General features: G+C 37.3%; 1 protein-coding gene across 1 annotated transcript in view; it reads right to left on the bottom strand.

The window, feature by feature from the left end:
- Positions 1-14020, bottom strand: part of PIK3C2G (phosphatidylinositol-4-phosphate 3-kinase catalytic subunit type 2 gamma) — a gene marked incomplete at both ends in the record, with an annotated part of 285908 nt that extends 271888 nt beyond the window's left edge. The window contains 3 exons of the mRNA XM_080705040.1: positions 4232-4389; positions 8071-8153; positions 13358-14020. Of these exons, the coding sequence (XP_080561166.1) occupies positions 4232-4389; positions 8071-8153; positions 13358-14020 (904 nt within the window). The remainder of the gene's footprint in view (positions 1-4231; positions 4390-8070; positions 8154-13357) is intronic.
- Positions 14021-21681: the final 7661 nt, after the last annotated feature.

Genomic DNA, 21681 nt, shown 5'->3' with positions numbered 1-21681 from the left:
TCTTCACTAATCTGATGTGTGGTTATACAAAAAATTTAAAAAATACAGGCAAAGGTGGGCGATAAGTATAAAAGTGTGACGTTCTTGCTCTCTGAGACCACTTATGGTCTCAGTTGATAAAATCAAGAGCTGCAGACTGCACTGGGGATCCTGAATCCCTGTGGGTTTGTGCAGCTCACTGCAAAGGATCTCTGCAGTCGTCAGAGTTGAGTTTTGTTTATAATCCTGTCTCTGCCTTCTGAAGCATCTTTTACTGCCATACCTTTGGGTTGGAGGGAAGGATTTTGACACAAGCTGGCTAGTAAAAAGTAGTGCAAATGATAAAACTATCATAGTCAATCGCAAAAACATTTACGGGCAAGGGGAGGGAGAAGGTGTGACCTGGAAAGAAATGTTGCATGGGCTGTGTACAAATATATTCCGGTCACTCTGTCCCTTACAATGAAATTATAATGCATCAATAAAAAATCAATAGTTAAGAGGTAAGTTTTATAACAGATCAAAATGTCATCATAGAAATGGTTGGGAATTACAGATGGTGAAAGTAATTTGGCAGGGAAGAAAATATCTTAAACTCTCTCTGACTGTTTGGGAATATTGATGGAAGTGGTATGGATTCAAGGTAGAAGAAAATATAGCCAGGGGAAAAACCATGATTATAAGGGTTCTGATAAGCAGCGGGTAAGACTGGCTGTATATAATAAGAGAAAAATGCCTCTAAAGATGCCTGAACTGGTGTCTTAATAACTGCACTCCACTCAGTGGTTCCAGAACTGCATCTGTTCTTATGTGGAGCATGTGTGATTTATTTCTTTGTTATATTTATCTTCCTGATTTACATAAAAGACTTTATAACCCAATTTCTACCTATCTCTCTTTTCCTGTGCTTTGATTTGGGGGCAGCAAAACATGCTTGATTTACTTTCCTCTGCAACATCAAGTCCATGACCGAGACTGCTAGGGAAAGAGACAGGGTAACAAGAAGAGAAGTATAACCAACTTTTAAAATCAAAGCCCTCCGACAAAAAATCCCAAAGACACAAGAAAAAATGTCCACGCTTTTATGTTATGCCGACGATGTGGAGATGTGGCTGGACAGAAAGGAGGCAATGATAACTGAGTGAGAAAGCTGAGCGTAGCCCGTCTGTGTGGCTTCTTCCTGGCTCCTCTGTGTGGCATTCTTTGTCTCCCACATCTGTGGCAGGACCCCTTCCGGAACGAGGCTTTCAGATTCACAATCCCTCACAGTAGGTCACAGCATTTCTTCAAGGCCAGTTCTCACACAGTAAGGCAGAGGCAAGTTAGGGTGATATTTCTTAGGTTTTGTGCCTGGCTTTGGGAGTCTTAGTTTCTATGGCCTGGTGCAGGGAAGATGTGGAACAGGAGAAGGTCAGAAAGGTGCTTCTGAAGCCTGCCCGGTCTCTCCAGTTTTGTGAACCGTCCTCTGGAGAACCGTTTTCTGAGCTCCTGGAGTTTGATACTTTCTCCTACCCACTCATTAGTCTTTGGACGTCTCATTATTACTTCGAATTCAGAATGTTTAAACTCCAAATCATTGTCTTTCCCTGGGAAATCAATCATTAAGTCTGTGAGCTAAAGTCCAGTCCAGATTTTAAGCCAGGCCTCTCGTTCTCTTCGTCTTCATCTTCATCTTCTTTTCTTTTTCTTTGTACACGGAGTTGAATCCAGAAACATTCTACCCCCCCAGCTACACTCTCAACCCCATTTGATTTTATTTTTAAAAAGTGTCTTGCTGGCTGGGTGTGGTGGCGCACGCTTGCAATCCCCGCACTTGGGAGGCGGAGACAGGAGGATTGCGCAGGTTCAAAGCCATCCGCGCTGGCTTAGGAGACCCTGTTTCCAAACAAAACATATAAAATAGGTCTGGGAGTGTAGCTCAGAGGTAAAAGGGTTTCCAGGAACCCCAGTACCACCAAAAAAAAAAGTGCCTTGCTAAATTGCAGAGGCTGGCCTTGAACCTACAATCCTCCTGTCTCAGCATTCCAAGTACCAAGATTACAGGCATGGGCTATGACACCTGGCATGGAGCTTCTTTTAGACAGGTTTTATTTTAGTACTTTTAGTTTGGTCTCCGATATTTCCCCTTTCCCTATTTCTTGTAGGCTCCCACTCTGTGCAGTCTTCTCAGGCTGTAACTAGACTGCCCACCTTGCTGTAAAGGCTGACAGCCATCTAGGTAGGGTTCTCTCACTAGAACACCCTACACTTCTCTATCACCCTTGTATCCTTGCCAACTAACTTCTAACGCTCTGCGGGAAGTCACAAATGACTTCCTGATAGAGAATTCAACACGAGTGGCCTGAGTCTAGAATGTAGTGGGTAGTAGGCGTGAGCTCAAGTGTAGCTTTGGAACTGGAACCTTTCATCTTTATTAAAGAGAGATTAAATCCTTGTACTTGGGAGGCTGAGATAGGAGGACTGCAGATTCAAGAACAGCCTCAGCAAATAGTGAGACTCTCTTCAACCTAGCAAGACCCTGTTTCAAAGTATAAACATAAAAGCAGGCTTTTAAAACAAGATACCTGCCCACATCACTCATTTAGCCCTTCCTCAATTTTTACACCATTCCTCCCCCCTTCCTTCTCATGTTTGGCTTAGTGATTGACTTTGATATGTTTGTGAATGTGCATCATGTGCAATAGGACATTTCTTTCTTCCCCATCCCATCCCCTCAGTTAGGTCGCCTTATTTGCTCATCTATGGTTTCTTCTCCTTCTTAGTCTAGAGTTCCTCCTATGACCCTTTTTCTCCTTAGCTTCCACATCTTAGGAAGAGCATCTGATTTCTTACTTTTTGTGACTGACTAATCTCACCTAGCATAATGTTATCCAGTTTCATCCATTTCCTTGTAAATAATGTAACTGTGATCTTCTTTAAGGCTGAGTAAAATTACACTGCATACATCTCCCATCACCTTGTAATCCATTCATCTCTTGATGGACATCTTGGCTGGTTCCATAGTTTGGCAACTGTGAATTGCGTGGCATGTTGTACTTTTAATACTAAACACAATGATGTAATGATTTGCTGAAACTTCTTTTAAAAGTAAACAAAGAAACCAACAAACAAAAAGCTGGCTTTCCAAGTTTATCCAGAAAAAGATGTGGGAAATTAAGTACTATAATTTTGAAGAACAGAAGTGATCTCCTTCATTGATACCTATTCCCTCTTCACCAGCAATTGAAGCCAATAGGAACCAGGTCTGTCCATTCCAATCCAACCAAGGCCAAAAACCATTATTCTTGGCTCAGCAAACAGAATTCTGCTTTTAGAAACTGAAAATGGATTGAATGGAGAGATGGAACTGTCTTTAGATGTTAGCCAAATAGCACACATGTGTGTGATCTTGTTTTTACATCCTTTTGAGAAGGAATGATTGAGCTGTGACCAAGAGAGATCTGGGAGTTACTGCACAGAGAGATGAGGTCATGGACATAAAGAAATTTGAGACTGCTTGGTCATTTTTCTTTTAAGTACATTCCTAATTCTTTGATGAACCTTTACTCATAAATTCTATAAGAAAGACAGGTATTCTTTAGGAATGTTTTCTTTCTGCTCATACCAGAAGGAATTGGTTTCCATTAGTGTCAAACCAGATGGTCCTAACTATTATACCAGGATAACTTTTTATGTTTGTAGCCGTGTGAGCTTACTCAGAACCTTGACTAGAGCAGGCAAGAAGACATCATAAGAATAAGTAATAATCAATGAATAAAGAAAAAATATTTCTTGGATAATTATGTGTCAGAAAATAGTTTCCTGTTGATATGTAGAAACTCATTTTGTAGCAACTGAATGTTGCTTACAGAACTAGCATTGCTTTGCAAAATGGTGGGCTAAAATAGTAAAATCTTGAATGGATAGAGACGGTCATTTTTCACTTACATGTCATTGCTATCTAGAATCTCTTGAAATTCAGCTGTTTTTTTTTTTAAAAAAAAAACATTTGTGGACATCTTGCTAATTATTAATAGCAGAAAAATAAAGAATTAGGGATAAGCTACCTGAAGAGAGTTCTCGAAGACAGAAGCTCTCATTCCAACTTCAAATGTTAGCCAAACCTGCCCAGTTCTTGTCCTTTTACTTTACTTCAGAGCCAATCAGAGCCTCAAAGGGCGGGGTTTCTCCTAGTGAGTTCAATCTGATTTCAAGGCTACAAATAAATATCAGCTTTGTAAAGATTTTTGTATTTGCATGCAAGGTTGCTTACCATGTGGCGTAAGATGGAGTAGTTGTGCCGAATTATCCATGGAGATGTTTACACTGAGCGTGATGTTTTCAAAGAGCTGAGGTGGAAATGTTGTGGCAACGCTCCAAATGCGGCCACAATTGGAATGAGCCTCGGCTGTGTGATAAGTTTCTCTTATTCTGGAAAGTATAGAGGGAAAAAAATTCTTAGAACAAAGATCTGCATGATTTAATTAAGAAATAACACCCACATTCGAATAGTAAGAAATGTCTGCAGTATTTTGCTGTAGAAAAATAAAATATGAAAACATACGACTATGAATTAGTGGTGCAGTGTGTTTGCTTAGGTCGGATTGGTGGCGATTACACATATCTGAAGAACAGTGTGAAGACTTGTTCTTCTGGCTTTTCCTGGAGCTCATTTGAAATAGGATAGAAAACATTTTCATAAACATAAGACACAAGAACAACTCTGAACATAAATATTTGCATCCCTTGCTTTGAAAGATGTCTGAACGCTTCCTCTTAGATTTCCATCAGGTCTAAGTTAGTTGGATTTAGAGATATGGAAAATCAATTCAGGTGTTGGCATCAAATTCATACACACTAATTCTGACTTTCCATTGTCTTAAATGTTTGCATATTTTTCAAACAACCAGGTCTAGAAGTTATGGGCGCATTCTAAACAGTTACTTTTACAAAAGTGGACAAAGAATTGCAAAATTAGTTTATCCATAGAGCAGAAGTCTTGGGTTTGGACCTTGATGTTTCCAGTGAGCAAAGTTATGACCATTGGCAAATTATTTGACTAATTACTCTGTTTCCACAATAAAGGATATTGCCACGTACTCCAAAGGTGTTTCTGTGATGACTAAATGAGAAAAGATATATAAAATATGTGTAGAGTATAAAGCAATAGAAAGCATAATTATCATTATTTTTTTACCATAGCTTGGTCCTTGAAGCTCCAAGTCTTATGTCCATGTGTAGACTACAATTTATATACATTTTAACAAATGTTCATAGAACACTACATATAGTAAAATACATATAATGCATATAATAAAATACTCCATATATACATACATGTGTATATATAATGTACATGTTGTATATATTCAGATAGACGCCTATATGTTTTTGATGGTGAAAATGTCATCTTTTTTAGTGTAAATGATACTGACATCCACTCTCTTCTTAAATGGATAATCGTGCATACTATATAATACCTCCTATCCGTAGCCATCACTATACTCTGATGGAGCACTGCGGCACTAGCGCCAGGCACGCAGAGTGGCTCCAACTCTGCTCTTTAGATCTCATGGAAACATCAGCTCTGCCAGGATCCTGACAGTGGACGAACACACGCTCACCCACAGGCCACGCTGCTACTTGCAGTCTGGTCCTACACCCACAGCGTCTGACTCGCTCTCTGTGGAGGGCCCCAAACTCGCCCTGACACCAGTTTCTCAAGGAAGCTGCTGCTCCTATGGCGGCCACTGCTGCTCTGGCTCCACAGTGAGGGAAGGATGGCTTGGGTGAAGACAGGGATCTCCCCTTCCCGTGCTCTACCACAAAGGTCTAGACGCCAGTCCTGGATGGAGGAGTTCTATTTATCTATTTTTTTTGTGTGTGTGTGTGGCACTGGGGATGGAACCTGTGTGTCTACCTCTGAGCTACACACCTAGTCGTTATTTTATTTTATTTTATTTAACTTTATTTTAATTTTTTGTTTTGTTTTGAAACAGGGTCTCACTAAGTTGTAGAAGGTCTAAGTTATTGAGACTACCCTCAAACCTGCGATCCTCCTGTCTCAGCCTCTCAACTACTGGGATTATAGGCATGTACCACCATGCTCAGCTGAAAAAGCTTCAGTGACATAGCTTTTTCCATTTGATAAGATGTTGCTTAATGCATATGGGAATTTTTAGCCTCTATTATTTTGGATAATCAAATTTGAAATAAAATTTTGCAGTTGATTCTCTCCTCAATCTTTGTGGAGTAATGATGGTGAATCTTATGCTATGGTATTTCTTTTTTCTTTTTCTTTTTCTTTCTTTTCTTTTCTTTTTTTTTTTTTGGCTTTGAGGATTGAACCCAGGGGCATTCTACCTCTGAGCTAGACTCCTAACCTTAGTTTGTTTTTTATTTTGAAATAGCATCTCACTGAGTTGCTGAGAGTTTCCTTAAATTGTTGAGACTGGCCTCAAGAACTTTGTTCCTCCTATCCTAGGCTCCTGAGTCCTGGGATTACAAGCATGTGCCACCACACTTGGCAAATGTAAAGTATGTCACAGAAAACAAGTCCAACAAATTAGAAAAATCTCTTTAAAGAGGAGTATAAAAGAAGTGTTAATAACATATTGAGATATACTTACTTAAATATTAGAAACAATAGGTGAAACAATATATAAATCCATTTTATTAAGGCTTTCTAGAAGACTGGGAGAATCTTTTGAAAAACTTGTCACAAATACAACCTGATCATCTTTTTTGAATTAAGAATGCCTAGCACATAGTAGGTCCTCAAAGTTATGTATTGAGTGAATAGTGTGTTTCTATATGAAATAACTATGCATATATACATTTAATAATTTAAAAATACGTATTTTTTAATAAAATGTTATTGAAAACTAAGGAAAATATGTGAGAATAGAATATATGCCCCTCTTATATTATATTATATTGAATTGTATAAAGAGAACTATTTCTCATGCTCAGCAGGAAGAATTACCACATTTTAGATTCAAGGTGGCAGATTCTAGCAATATTTGTCATTTTACTCCAGGGCTTAACTTATTCCTGAAATAACAGGTATTGGTAACATCAAAGATTTTAATTTAGGAATCCAAAGTAATAGTTAAAATTTTCTTCTGGAAACTTGAGCCAGAAATTAGTTAAAGATTAATTATCTTTCTGGATTTAGGATTATTCATTTTATATTTTTGTGTGGGTGTTTTATACTCCTTTTAATATATTTACACAGATTTTGATTCAGGGACCTTGCTTTTTGTTCGATTATTTGTTTTTGGTCTGAATAGCTTTCATGTGTGAAATAGTTATTAGGCACTGAAATTAGACCTTTAACTTAATGATTAAATAAGTGACTCAAATTTTTAATCCCAAATAATTATTTAGTAGGAGGTTAAAGCTTACAAGTAAATAGGCATTTATTATATTTAAAATAACAGCAATAAATGGATAAAAGCCAAGAAGACTTAATTGCTAATGCACTGAATTTTCAAAGCTTAGTAATAGGAGAGTTGGCATTATATAAATTTTAGTTGCTAAAATGGAATTGGTCTTTAAAAATATCTTTATATCAAAGATCCAATTTTAGATTGTCAAAAAGATCAATGACACTTTTTGAAATATCTTTTAATCATCGAATTTGTTTTCCAGTGGGAAAGCACATATTTGTTTGTTTACTATTCTGACAACCATTCAAGATAAGGATTTAGCTAATCAGAAGGTGGCACTCACATCATTTTAAATAGAACGTCCCAGGTAGAAAGGTTAATTTGTGTTAATTTGGGTCTGAGCTAGAGGAGTCAAATGCTTGTCATTTAGATGAGAAACGAATTCACAGGAAACCAAACTATCAAGGAATCACAAGCGCAGTTCTGAAACTATTAAATATTGAGCTTTAATCAAATTTTCAGCAGGAAAACATATCTATTGGACTATAAATAACAAAAGTGATAGAAGTTAATTAATTTGTTAAGACTTCTGTTTTTTCTATATTTACAAGTTATAGGATTTTGATATAGTAATATACAAAATTAATCAGTTGAGTGGTGCAAATATAGACACATTTATTTAGGCACAGAGACTTTAATTTTAATGAATAGTAATACTTACTTTTTTACTTTTTCACAAAAGGAGGCCAGTCTCCTATTACTGCCTTCAGGTACTTCGACAATTTGAATGGAACAACCTATCGGCTTAAAATAAAAACCGTGAAATTAGTATAGTTCAACACAGAGAAAAGGTTAATATAGCTCTATAATTTAAATCCTATTTTAAAGATTTATTTGGATTTTATTTTTAAGTTTTTATGTAAATAATAATTAGATACAAAACATGCATACATCTTAAGCATATAATTTGAGTTTTGAGAATATACACCCTCAATATCAAGACTCCAATGAAAATATAGAACACTTCCTCCACATCTCCTTTTAATTAGTCTGCAAACCCCTTTAATGACTATTGTTTATCAAATTTTTATCATATTAGATTGGGTGTACATGCTCTTATGCTTTTGGTATTTAAGTAATATATGTTTTAAAAATTTATTCATATATTCACACATAGTCCTTCATAATTTAAATAACTAGCAGGTAGCATCCCTTTGAGTGATTATTCCACAACTTGTTTGGCCATCCTTCTTTTCATGGTCCTTCGAAGCGTTTTTAGTTTTTAGGTATTGGAAAGAAAACTACGGCTTTCATGCATAGGTAATTATGTGGGCATATGCTTCATTTTGGGGGAATATATACATAAATATTGAAGTCAGAGTATACAAATACAATTTGTTTTAAAAGAGATCATCACTGCTCTTTGTATTTTGAAGCTTTATAATTAGGTTCACATTAATTTTTTTAATTATAGGGCTGGGGGTGTCACTCTCAGGTCGAATGCCCCTTGGTTCCATCCCCAGCACAGCAAAAAAAAAAAAAAAAAAAAAAAAAAAAAAGGAGGGATGGAGGCATAGCTCAAAGGTAGAATAATCCTGAGTTCAATTCCCACAGGACCCCCTTCACCCCCAAGAAAATGTGTTACTAATTTGAATGATAAAATATTACTTTTGTGGGGGAACTGGGGATTGAGGTTCACATTAATTTAAATTTTACAAATTGTCTTCTCAAAGCGGGGTCTTGATAGGTTGCCACTCGCTTTGCACAAGCCTGGGCTCCTTCTGCCTCAGCCTCCCAAGTACTGGGATCACAAGCATGTGTCACCACACCTGGGACGTTTTGTTTCTTTAATTTCAATCTGTGCCTTTGTTCTTAAATTTATATCTTACAGACAGCATTTTAATATTTTTTAATCTAGTTTGTCCATTTGTCTTTTCTTTAAAATATTTAGCCTGTTTATAGTTAATGTATTTATAAATATTGTTGGATTTCAGACCGTGTTGTTATTCTACTTGTCTCTTCTATTTTACTTTGCTCTTACATTTTTACTTTTCATTTTTTTTCTATTTAATCCCTCTTCTGTATTTTTGGATTTTCTCGTTTGTATTGTTTTCAGTGTCTGTATTAGCTTTAGACATTGCAGGATGCATCCTTAACACATATTAGTGTATTTAGAGTTAATATTCTTCTTCTTTTTTTTTTTTGCTGGTCTGGGGGTGGAACCCAGGGGCATCCGACCTCCGAGCTACACCCCCAGCCCTATTTTTTATTCTTTCTTTTGAAACAGGGTCTCACTGAGTTGAAGAGGGCCTCACTAAGTAGTTGAGGCTGTACGGGAACCGCGGTCCTCAGGTCTCGTCTCCCAAATACTGGGATTACAAGCGTGCGTCACCACGCCCGGCTTCGAGTTAATATCCTAAAACTGCATTTAAAATGCAAGAATTCATAATAGCAAAATAACATTTACCCCTCTCCTGCTTTGTGCTATTTCTGCCATGGATTTCACACCCATCCACACAGTAAGTCCCATGAAAATATGCTATTGGATTTAGTCACCTGTCCTTCGAAAATTAAAAGTCATTTTATTTTATATTATTCAACACAATTTCTATCACTCCTCACTTCTATGTATATTCCATCTGGTGTCATTTTCCTTGTGCCTAAAACATTATTTTGATATTTCTTTATGTTATATGGCATGTTAGCCGACTAATTTTTCTCAAGTTGTTTGTAGGCTGATGCCTGTATTTCATTTTCAGTTTTGAAACATACATCCAGTGCTTATAGAAACATGGGTATTTATCATCATCATCATCATCATCATCATCATTTTCCTTTAAAAGAACTAAAAACATTCCATTCTACTGTCTTTGATTGTTTTGAGTGAGATGTTTGTTTTCATTCAAGTCGTTAGTCTTTTGTATGACATCTTTTTGTCCCCCCTCTCTGCTATTTTTAAGATTTTTCTTTTAACGTTTGACTTGACTTGCAGATGTTTGGATATAATGTTTTGACCTACGGATTTCTATGTGTTTATGCTGTTTGGAGTTTGTGGAACTTCTGAGACCTTTAGTTTGATATTTTCAACTACATTGGAGGATTTTTTTGACCACTGTTCAAGCTGGTTTCACTCTCTACATTTTCCTTTACTGCTAGTATCCCAGTGTTAATGCATTGCACTCCTTGTTTCATAGGTATCTGCGTCTCTTGTCTATTTTATATAACTTTCTAATATTTTCTTTCAACTTGGGTCATTTCTATTGTTTTGCTTTCAACTTTACTATTTCTACCCTATCACTTTCCATCTTTTAAAGTTGGTGCACTGTTATCATACATCTCGATGCAGTTCAGGGTGATAGAGCCATACATGCGCACAGTACTCTTTGAGCCTTCCTCCAGTTCCCACCCACGTCCTTTCCTTTCCACCCTTCCTGTGCTCTGCACAGTGATTGGTTTGATAAGTCCGTGTACATGCATCATGTGCACTGAGGTGCTTCCCTCTTCAAGTCTTCTCCCCCTCAATTTGGTCATCAACTAAGGTCCTCATCTCTTTTCTTATAGATATTGTTTTCAGTTCTAACACTGGTATCTCTTTTTGTTTAATTTTCTTCTTTTGTGGGTACTGAGGATTGGACCCAGGGGTGTTCCCCAACTGAGCTATACCCCCAACACTTTTTTTTTTTTTTTGAAACACAGACTTTGCCAAATTCCCCTGCGCTGGCCTCAAACCTGTGATTCTCTGGTCTCAGCTTCCCAAGTACTGAGATTCGTTTGTTTTTTCTTTGTATCTAATTCCTTATTGAGCGTTCACACTGTAATATCCATTGTGAACATCTTTCATCTATGTAAGTAATTTTACTAATTACTTTAAAGTCTATCAGTTAATTTTAGCAACTGGCTTGTCTCAGAGTCTCTCTCCATTGACCAGGTTATTTTCTTGACTGTGGGACAATATTTTCTGCTTCTTTACACATTTATACATTCGCATGTTAGCTGTTGTAGATGAAAAATTTTAAGTTAAATTTTTTTTTCCAATAAAGCATAGAGGCTCTCTTTGGCAAGACGTTTGAAATCCTTTCTGTCTTGTCAGCCTTGTTTTTATTTCTGTTGCATGATCTCCATCTTGTCCCGCATAACATTCCCATTAGAGTGGATTTTATTCTTAGAAGCTAACTTCATGGAATCTCCTTTGAATACTTCAGGCGCTCAGCTTAGTCTGTTCTCTACCTTGGCCGTAACTTATGCGCTGTGTGTGGTGAAAACATATCTAGTTCTCTGACAAAAGCTGACAACATCTACTGAGCCTCACCACCATGCCCCAGTACTTAGCCAAGAATGTGCAATTAATTCCCTGCAGATTCTGGTCCCCAGCCTTGGCAGAACTCGCTCTTCTCTAGCACGTTGCCCTGCGAATCACAGCTGCTCTTGCAGCCTGCACCTGCAGGATCCGCCTCCCAGCTCTGAGATACTGCTGTCCAAACTGGGTTCCACCAGGTGTACAGCAGCAGGAAACCACCCGCAGGCAGAAACCAGGATGCTCACAAATGTCGCATTCCTCAAGGATCAAAGTCCCAGACTGCCTGTAATTAGCTGCTTCCTATATTTTGCCTAACGTTATAGTTATTTTCATCAAAAGGAAAAATGTAATGCTTGTCATGATAAGAACTAAAAGTTTCTTAGATTTCTTGGCTTTGATTCAGATAGTCAAGAGTCCTCCTTTGCCAGTGTTTCAGGTAGAATTCAGTCTTTCTTCAATGCATTCACCCTTTTCGTTATTATTTGCAAGTTAATTTGAGCAGGTTGTTATTCCTGAATTTATGTAATCATGACTTGATCTCTTTACATCCACTTCACAATCGATTTGGTAGACAGTCATTGAATAAGTGAAGAATCCTTTAGCCTTCCTCTTTAAATTGCAGCTGCAATAACATTTCTTCTATTCACTGTTTACCCCCAGTTTCCTTTGTATCTAGACTGAGCATATGCAGAAGAATCTTCAACAGAAAACTCTATGGCTAATGAAAAGTTGGAAAGCTACTAAGAAAATCATTAAGCATAATAATTACTTACTTTCCTATTTTGGGGATGCTCTCAATGGAAGTTGCTGCCAATTATATAATTTTGGAGCCTCTATGTTAAAAAAAAGTGCTTTTTTCCTACCAATAATGATAGTAAAATTTTAAATCATTATAGTGTAACTTAAAATAGTACTGTGATGCCGGGCGTGGTGGCGCACGCTTGTAATCCCCGCAGTTGGGAGGCGAAGACAGGAGGATCGCGCAGGTTCAAAGCCAGCCACGCTGGCTTAAGAGACCCTGTTTCCAAAAATTAAAAAAATGTATAAAATAGGTCTGGAGTGTAGGCCAGAGGTAGAAGGGCTTCCAGGAACCCCAGTACCACCAAAAAATAAAAATAAAAAAAATAATTAAAAAATAGTACTGTGATGGAGTCGATGTGTGTAGGTATGCATAACAGGGTAAGTAAGAATAGAAATTATCAGCTGAACTTCAAACTATGATATTGTAATCCTATAAAATCTAAGTACTTCTGGGATGCTGTGGTACATTCCCATAATCTCAGTACTTGGGAAGCTGAGAGAGGAGAATCATAGGTTCAAGGCCAGCCTCAGGAAATTAGCAAGGCCCTCAGCAACTTGCTGGATCCTATATCAAAATAAAAGAAAACATTGCCCGGGAGTGTAGTTTGGATGTAGAATGCCCCTCGGTTCAATCCCTATTATCATACACATTAAAAGAAGAAAATCTAAGTACTATAACATTTATTTGGTTTTGACAAAATTAAAACTTTAAAAAATGATATTTAAAATTATTTTATTTTTGGAAATCATTATTTCATGACATGTAACTTGTAAAAATAAAATAATTTTTATAAGTATTATTGATAAATTCCCCAATTTATAGTTAGTAGCTTTATTACCAGTTAATCTAATCCATCACTGAATGACTCTTTCAGCTTCATATCTTTAGGTTCACATGCCTGGCACATACCTCTAAGTTTCCTGGCTGCGTACTTTCCCATCTTCCAGGTAGAAAAGAATCTTTAAAGGACATCAGCGAAGGATCTACGGTCTCCATATTTCCTTCTTTATGCCCTTCTTTTGGCCTGAAGTCAGTGGAGAAGGAGGGACATGCAGGAGGCAGGCTGCTTTCAAATCCTACATGGTATCCAGGACTCTCTCCCTCCAGTTCCCTTTGTGGATTCATTTTATCTAAACTGGTGGCTGGTGGAGTTAGGATGTTGAATCTGGAACCATCCGCACCATGGTACGCGCCTATGGAAGCTCCCCAGGGTCTTTCTTCATTCACAATTTGGGGTCTTGGTAGCACAAAGGGACTAAAACCGATAGTGGAAGTTTTCCCAGCTCCATGCCAGGAGAGCTCAGAGCTTTCTTCAGTGAACCCACTGAAGGATACTTGGTGTCTTTCATCCAGGAAACTTCTCTTCCAGTCCCAGTCTGGTATGCTGGGCACAGAAGAGGGATGCTCTTCAATTTTCTTCTGATAGTGTGGGATTTCGTGATTGATCTCATCTATGAGGTCATCAAAGCCCAGCTTGACTTGTTTAGCGGCGAGGGCTGGCGTTCCAGGGTGAGGTTCCTGGTGTTCAGGAGGGTCGGTGGGGCTTGGGACTGTTTGCCAACTGTAGGCCATTCTTTATTTTGTATGACTGAGAAGACTGACTTGGCTCCAAATGTCTCCTTGATGATATTATAGGAGAGAAGTTTTCCTAGAAAAAGGGCATGAAAGGAAACAAAAGAAATCGTTACTCATTAAGGAACTTGCAGAAAAAAACATGATGAGTAAAAACTGAAGAAGATGCCTTCATCAGAGCTCTGTGCACTGTGAATCTGAGGAAGAGTACTGAATTCATGTGGGCTCATGGAACTCCTGCAGGAGATGAATAAGTCCATTTCAATTATCCTAAGAATTTAATACATCTATCTCAAGTCAGTGTTCCAAATTTAATAAATCTATCTCAAATCAGTGTTCCTCCTTTGACTCATTTCTTACTGAAATATTTCCTCTGTATTCAGTCATCCATAAACATGTTAAGATCTATTTATCAATAACCAGTCTAGACTATGCTTAGAGGTTGGTCAACATTTCCATTTGGAATTTTAAAGGTGTCTTTAAATGAAATTCCCAAACTTATATCATTATCCACCCCAATTCCTCCTCTAGTTCTAACTTTTTCCATGGTAGTAAACTACTCAACTGCCTCCACAGCTGATCAAATCAGAAGCCAAGGATTGAGCTTTGAACCTTTATTGTTTTGATTCTTCCAATCCAATAGACAACTCGTCCCTGTAGGACATATCTCATAAATATATACATCTGGGATTTACTTCCCCTGTTCATCTACCCTGACCCAATCCTAGTTTAAATCATTCATATTTTCACCTAAAATTCTACATTTTCTGCAATTCAATTTTTGTGCTCTGTAATTCATTTTAGTTTCACGCTCTAAGGTTATTGAGACACTAACCAAACCTCTACCCCGTTTATAGCTATTCAATGGCGCCCCAGTGTTTCAGGATGGGGTTTATAATTCTTCAAAGTGACCTGGACATTCCTGGGGACCTGGCCCTGCACCCGTGGCCTGCTCCTTGTGTTCCAAGCCCCTGCAGTCTCCGCTCTCAATCTCCCCTCTTTCTCTTCTCTTTTCCCCACACTTGATGTCACTTGCCCAGGGACTCATGCTGGATACTCACTATCCTGCCTGGGTAATTATCTCCCTTTTTTTTTTAGGATTAAGTTAAAATATTGCTTCTTCCAAAAATCTTGTTCTGAATGCCCAGGAAGAGGGGCTGAACATTTTTCACATGTTATACTTCTTAGCTGATCATCACAGCTGTGATTACAAATGTAACATGTCTCTCTTCTTTTAGGTCATTAGTATAACTCAGTACCTACTACTTTGCTTCACTTAAAGCAGATGCTCAGTTGTATTTGTTCAACAAACTATCCAATACATTGAGAAAATTGATTGAGTTATGGAAAATGAAGTTGAAAAATATTTACATCACTTTAACGGATTTATTACTTTTCTTAACAAGTATACATGTGTGTTGAAGATAAAAACACTTTTAAAAGGATAATTATAGTAATGGTTATTAAATGAAGTTATTAATCTTATTGCAATAGAAATAGATTTTTATTATCTTGGCATTAAAGCATTTTCAAAAAATAAACACCTAAGGATTAAATAGATTAGATTTATTATACTTCACACATTCATTTAAGAAAAAGAACTGATAGGTTTAGGAAAGATTTTCACAAGATAAGAGTTTTATAAGATGAAGTTTAACCTGCAAATGAATATTTAAATATCATTTAAACTATTTTAATAATTCATGAGTCACATAGATATGTTATTATCTAGCCAAAATCCCCTTCTCAGAAATTTAAAATTTTTTATCTTGATGTTTGTAGTGAAAGTTGTGTTTCATTAAAAGAAATTAGGCTGTTTTGTCTATCTATCTAACTTGAAACTCAGAATTTTTATGCAGCTGTGACTTTGCCTGTGACAGACACAGTATTCTGTTCCATTCTTTCTTAGACTGACATATTCCTTCTTAGCTTATTATGCTAAGTATAGTAGCTATGTTAACACTTTTACAATTTTCAGTGATTTTAAAACCTTGATTTTTTTGAAAGTTTTAAATATTTAAAATTTTTTTGTAGAGTTATGAGAGAAGTCTTTAAATAATATATCAGTAGTCTAATGATGAAATTTAAGACCCCTCTAGCTTGGACCATCTACTGAGGTTGATAATAATAATGATGATACCTAATGTTTTTGAACACTTACCCTGCCCTAATGCTCTCTCTATATATGCATGTTAAGGTGAATTATTTCTCACTTCAACCCATCAGATTCATAGTACTATTATGACCACTGAATAAATGAGAAAACTGAGGCATGATAGGTGAGGCCCTTGCCTCTGGGCTCTGTGCTCTCAGATCTATCTTCAACAGGGTCAACGGGATGCACAGGTGCGACTGTACCATGCTAATAAGACATCTAGAGTGGTGTGACCTACAGCACACCACCAGCTCAAACCATCTCCACACTGCACAGGGTTAAAAAATTATGCTTTTTATTAATAATAAGATTTTTAAGCATTTCTCATAGCAAAACTCAAAACGCATTAGAAATCTGTTTGAAAATTTTCATTATTATGAGATAAAGAAGAATAAGATACTTCTTCATATTGAAAATGTAATAAAAACAAAACCTCTTTCAAGCTCTGTTTTTTTTCTGAATATTAAATTTGGTGATGTTGAGCAATTTCTACTAATTTTAGATCTGTTCTTTACCAATATGATCTATAAGTTGGAATATTCCCTAGTTTTTTAAACAAAGAATCAAACAGGGAATTTGTTTAGTGCCAGCTGGTAAATGTTTTCACTCTGCATTGCAAAGTCATGTATAATAAAATAACTAAAATTCATAAATTTTGACTTTGAAACTGAAAGAGAGACGTTGCTTAGCAACACTTATGTTCTACTTGGTAGGGTAGCGCTATCAGTCCCCGGTGTAAGTAGACTGTAGAACCACAGAAAGCATGTGATGTAAGCAAAGTTATGTCCTCATAAATATTTTTATGTTTTCATCCCTAGAAACTGGGCATGTGTTAGTTTATATAGCAAAGAGGATTTCAGGTTGCAGATAAAATCATATTTCCTAAGACAATAGGAGATTTCGTTGGCCCAGGATAGTCACACGTGGACAGAGAAGGTTAGGGCAGTGTGGTATAAAAAGGGCCAGACCCACTTTTTCTACCTTTGAGGATGAAAGAAGGTGGGTTGGAGAAAATAATGAGCAGCTGAGAAGCTGGAGAGAGGGTGTGGAAACAGATTGTCCCTCCAGCCTCCAGGAAGGACTGCTGCCTCAAGACATCTTGATTTTAGCAGTGAGACCAACATTGGAGTTTTGACCTACAGGAAGGTAAAACAATAAATGTATGTTGTTTTAAGCCACCGAGGTTATGGTAGTTTGCTGTGGCAGCCTTAAGAAAAACGAGTCTAATATGTAAAAGATGCTGCTTCCTAAAATCTATTGGAAAAATCAGGGACTAGAACACACACACACACACACACACACACACACACACACACACACAGCCCTCTATTCTTTGTTGAAAAGTTCAGCTACATTGAAGCAGGATATTTAAGAGGTGTTATTAGTAATGAGGACTCCCTGGTGCACTGCAATTGCTAATAACCTTCTATTCAGTTCAACTTGCAAGAGATCATTTTTCATTGAGGGCTAATTACATATGTGGCCTCAAAGAAAGTAGACAGACAAAAATAAATTAGAAACCTATCAAAACAAAGGAATCCCTGAAAGCTGCTTCTGTTTTCTAACTCTACAAAGATGTAAATATTATCCAAATGGCCCTAGCATTTAGAAAAGAACATGAATGTTTGTTTTACAAAAGAAATAAAAATAAAAAGAATCTTCCTGAAACTGTCATTTTTATTCCAGAAGTTTGGGATATATTATTAGAAAAATCGATATGGTAGACACAAGGTAAAGGTAAAAGAAACACATTACAGAAATAATCTATATTTTAATAAATTTTAGGCATAAAAATTACCAGGTTTTTGAAAAAAATATATATATATTGATGCCATGAGAGAGATAAAGACTATACCAATATAGGACATGCCAAAGATTTCTCAGGCTGAACCATATGTATTTTTAGTGAGATGGAGGGAAAACTTATAGCCATGGCAGTTAACCTCATTTCGAGAATACTCTGAGATGGAAAGTTGGTCTTAAATTTCTAAGTCTCTTGGGCTGTGCAACCAAGTGTACGTATCATCAGACACAGAAAAGGCTCTCAGATTTTATCTGGACTAGTTTTGAAATTCCTCAGCTCAAATTGGCATATGAGTAAAAGTTCACAACCCAAATAGATATATTACATAATCACTTATATTACGTCAATTTTTCATTTCATTATTTAATGTTGAATTAAATGATAAGGCAAATACCTCACTACATTTGGAAGCTCTTTTATCATTTTCACCCAAGTAAAGACAAAAGATGCTGAGAACAACACTAACTTCTTAACCATCTCTACCAGCTGCTATTCTCCGTAAATAATGGACATTTCCTGATCATGTCTCATTCTGGAGAAACCGCACTTCACACTGGACCACCCACAACCTCTTGTATCTGGATGACCTAAATACACCAATTCATTCAATCTTGCATCTGCTTATTAACGTGCACATTTATTTATTCAGTATCTGTTTAAAGTATATTATGTCAAGCCCTGTGAAAAGCAATGGGGATACAAAAATGGAAAAGATAATAACACAAGATGAAGGTTTTGCCCTTGAGTAGTGGACAGACACACACTTATACTGGAGGGTAGGACAGCTCTTAGAAGACACAGGCTTCCTTTTGTCTGGGGAATTCACCGGAGTACTGTTAAACTTATTTTGCCTTAGAAACAGCAGAAGTAAAACTTACAAAGAACATAGTTAAGGTTTATACATTAGTCTGCTTTTGTTAAGAAGGCACAGTATGTCGAGAATAATTTTGTGCATGCCGCTGATGCACGTTTGAGAGTTCTGGTGGCCATGTTTTGTTAAATGGTCACCCCGTTTTTAAGAAAGTAGTTGAAACGGTAATTAATTACATTCCTCTATATTAGGAGTAAAAAGACAATGGAAAGAAAGACAGCTTCCAGCTCTGATGCGACAGCTCTGGGGGAGATGGTCTGGTGGGAATGAAACTGCTCAGGGGAGGCTGCAGAAGTGGGGAGGACAGCTCAGAGCCCTCGGGAGCACCCGCAGACTCAATCCTGACGGCCAGAAGCGCAGCCCTCGCTGGGTCTGCATGACCATAACCTCACTATGAGGTATAATTACGATGTACCAATACATGTATATAGGAAAAAGAATAGAAGATTCCTGCACTTCCTTGGGTTTTCCTGAGCTTCCTAGTACTTTTCCAAATAGGACTGAGAAGTGGAGGGAAAGTCCATGAAGTTGTTTTTTAAAGAGAGGATATTAATTTTGCAACCCCCCAAAATATTAAAGGGGAGAAAAGCAAGACGGAGAAAATGGGAAGAGAAAAATATATATTATAGAAGGAGAAAGATAAGTAAGACAAAGACACGAGGAGCTATTCATAAGAGTCCTGAGTGCCCATTTACAGCAGTAGAAAAGACCAACATGATTTTATGACTTAACAAGCAAGATAATCTTATCAGACCTTTTGGAAGCAGCACTTTATGCCAAAAGAAAGCAGAGTGACATATTTAAAATACTCAAGAGAAGAAAGAGGAACAAGGACCTGAAAGCCAAATTAAATCCCTTAAACTTTCACAACCAGGCAAAGAACACAGAGAACATTATCCCTATGAACTCTCTATTAATAAATTAAAGGAAAATAAGGTTCAGACCATCAAACTGTCAGAGATACATCAACGAAGATCGCTGGTGAATGTTCCAGGTCACTATCTGTTGCTAATAACACAATGCCACAGACTGGGTAAATTACAAAGAGAAGAGGCTTGTTTTGTGGAGCTGCATGGTCTAGAGGTCACTTATGGTGATGGGCTTCTTGTTGGCAGAGACAGAGGGGATGACACATGGCAAGAGAAAGGCAGAATATGTGTCAGTCTCTAAGTCTCAGAAGTCCAACAGGATTCAATCATGGGGCTCTACCATAATGACATATCTAATCTTAAACACTTACCAGAATACCCCACCTTTTTTTTTTTTTTTTTTCTGGTACTGGGGATGGAACCCAGAGGCTTTCTACCTCTGGGTTATATTCCCAGACCTATTTTATACTTTACTTGGTAGCAGGGTCTCACTAAATTCCTGAGAGCCTTACTAAGTAGCTGAGGCTGGCTTTGAACCTGTGTAATCCTCCTGTCTCAGCCTCCCAAGTGCGGGGATTACAAGTGTGCGCCACCACGCCCAGCCAGAATACCCCACTTCTAAATGCCATAGTAGGATGATGTTTATATCCTCTTGATACCTCACAGCAGGGGTTCAGTTTCAACACCACAACGCCCCAGAAAGCACTAAAATCATAACAAACTATAGCCATAAACACTACATATATACATCTTTTCTTAGCTCAGATGCTTGAGAGCTCCAGGGAAGGTAGTTCTACATGGTATCTGGACTGACAATGTAAATATAGTTCAGCATTAATCAAAGGTGGATACGTAAAGAGAAATATTCAGTTCTATTGGAAAACTATTAATCATGTGGTGATTACATAGAACTGATATTCCTCTGAATAGTTTGTGTATAATATCGGATAAAACAAATGAGTGATTCCAATATTCTCAGCACCCTTGAGAACCATTATCTGTAGCAAAGAATTAGAACTGAGAGTACCAGGATGGACTCATGGGATTATCAAAAGTATATCTACAATATATTTAGCTATCTATCTCTATCATTTCCTGTGGCTTCATTTCTTGAAAAGACCTAGAAAATTTTTCCATCCCCATAGTAATGATTACATCTAATACCCATATTGTGACATTGAAATACTTTTGCTACGCAAAGAAAGCAGGGTCACTGGAGGACCAGCTGACCTCAGGGTAGATGAGATGAGCCCGCTGTCCTGTTCTCCAGTCAGTAAAGAAGATCTCAAACATCACAGGGGCCATGTTCAACCTGAAGAGACTTCCACCGGCCAACAAACATAAACACTAAAGTGGACTGAAACATCTTAAATATGCTTAAACAGAGGAATTCATAGTAAAATACAGAACCAAACAATCATCTTTGTTCATTATAGGGTTAATAAAGTACCGAGACATATTTTAATATGAAATGGTCATATTAAAAATGATCATATTAAAATGTGGTGGCGCACGCTTGTAATCCCCGCACTTGGGAGGCAGAGACAGGAGGATCGCGCAGGTTCGAAGCCAGCCGCGCTGGCTTAAGAGACCCTGTTTCAAAAATATAAAATAGGTCTGGGAGTGTAGCCCGGAGGTAGAAGTGCTTCCAGGAGCCCCAGTACCACCAAAAAAAAAAAAAAAAAAAAAAGAAAAGAAAAAATGGTCATTTATCTTTGTTATATAAAGTAATAGGTGAGGAAGAGTTTTTGTGGGAGAGAAATACATGAATGATAAAGAAAGAATGATGAAGTTGGATTATCCATATTTTGCAATAATTAATGAATTACATAAACTCTAGGCCATGATGTTTGTGGCTGGTAACATCCCAAGAAGAAAGGCAGCGAGGTATCCTGCACTCCTTCATGAAGAATTCAAAAGTTCCATGAAAAAAGTCTTGGCAAAACAATCTAAATCTATTTG

Source organism: Muscardinus avellanarius (genome assembly GCF_963383645.1).
Source record: "Muscardinus avellanarius genome assembly, chromosome: 11".
Classification (NCBI taxonomy): Eukaryota; Metazoa; Chordata; class Mammalia; order Rodentia; family Gliridae; genus Muscardinus; species Muscardinus avellanarius.
Note: the sequence above shows the minus strand (reverse complement) of the source record. Positions and strands in the feature narration are given on the sequence as shown.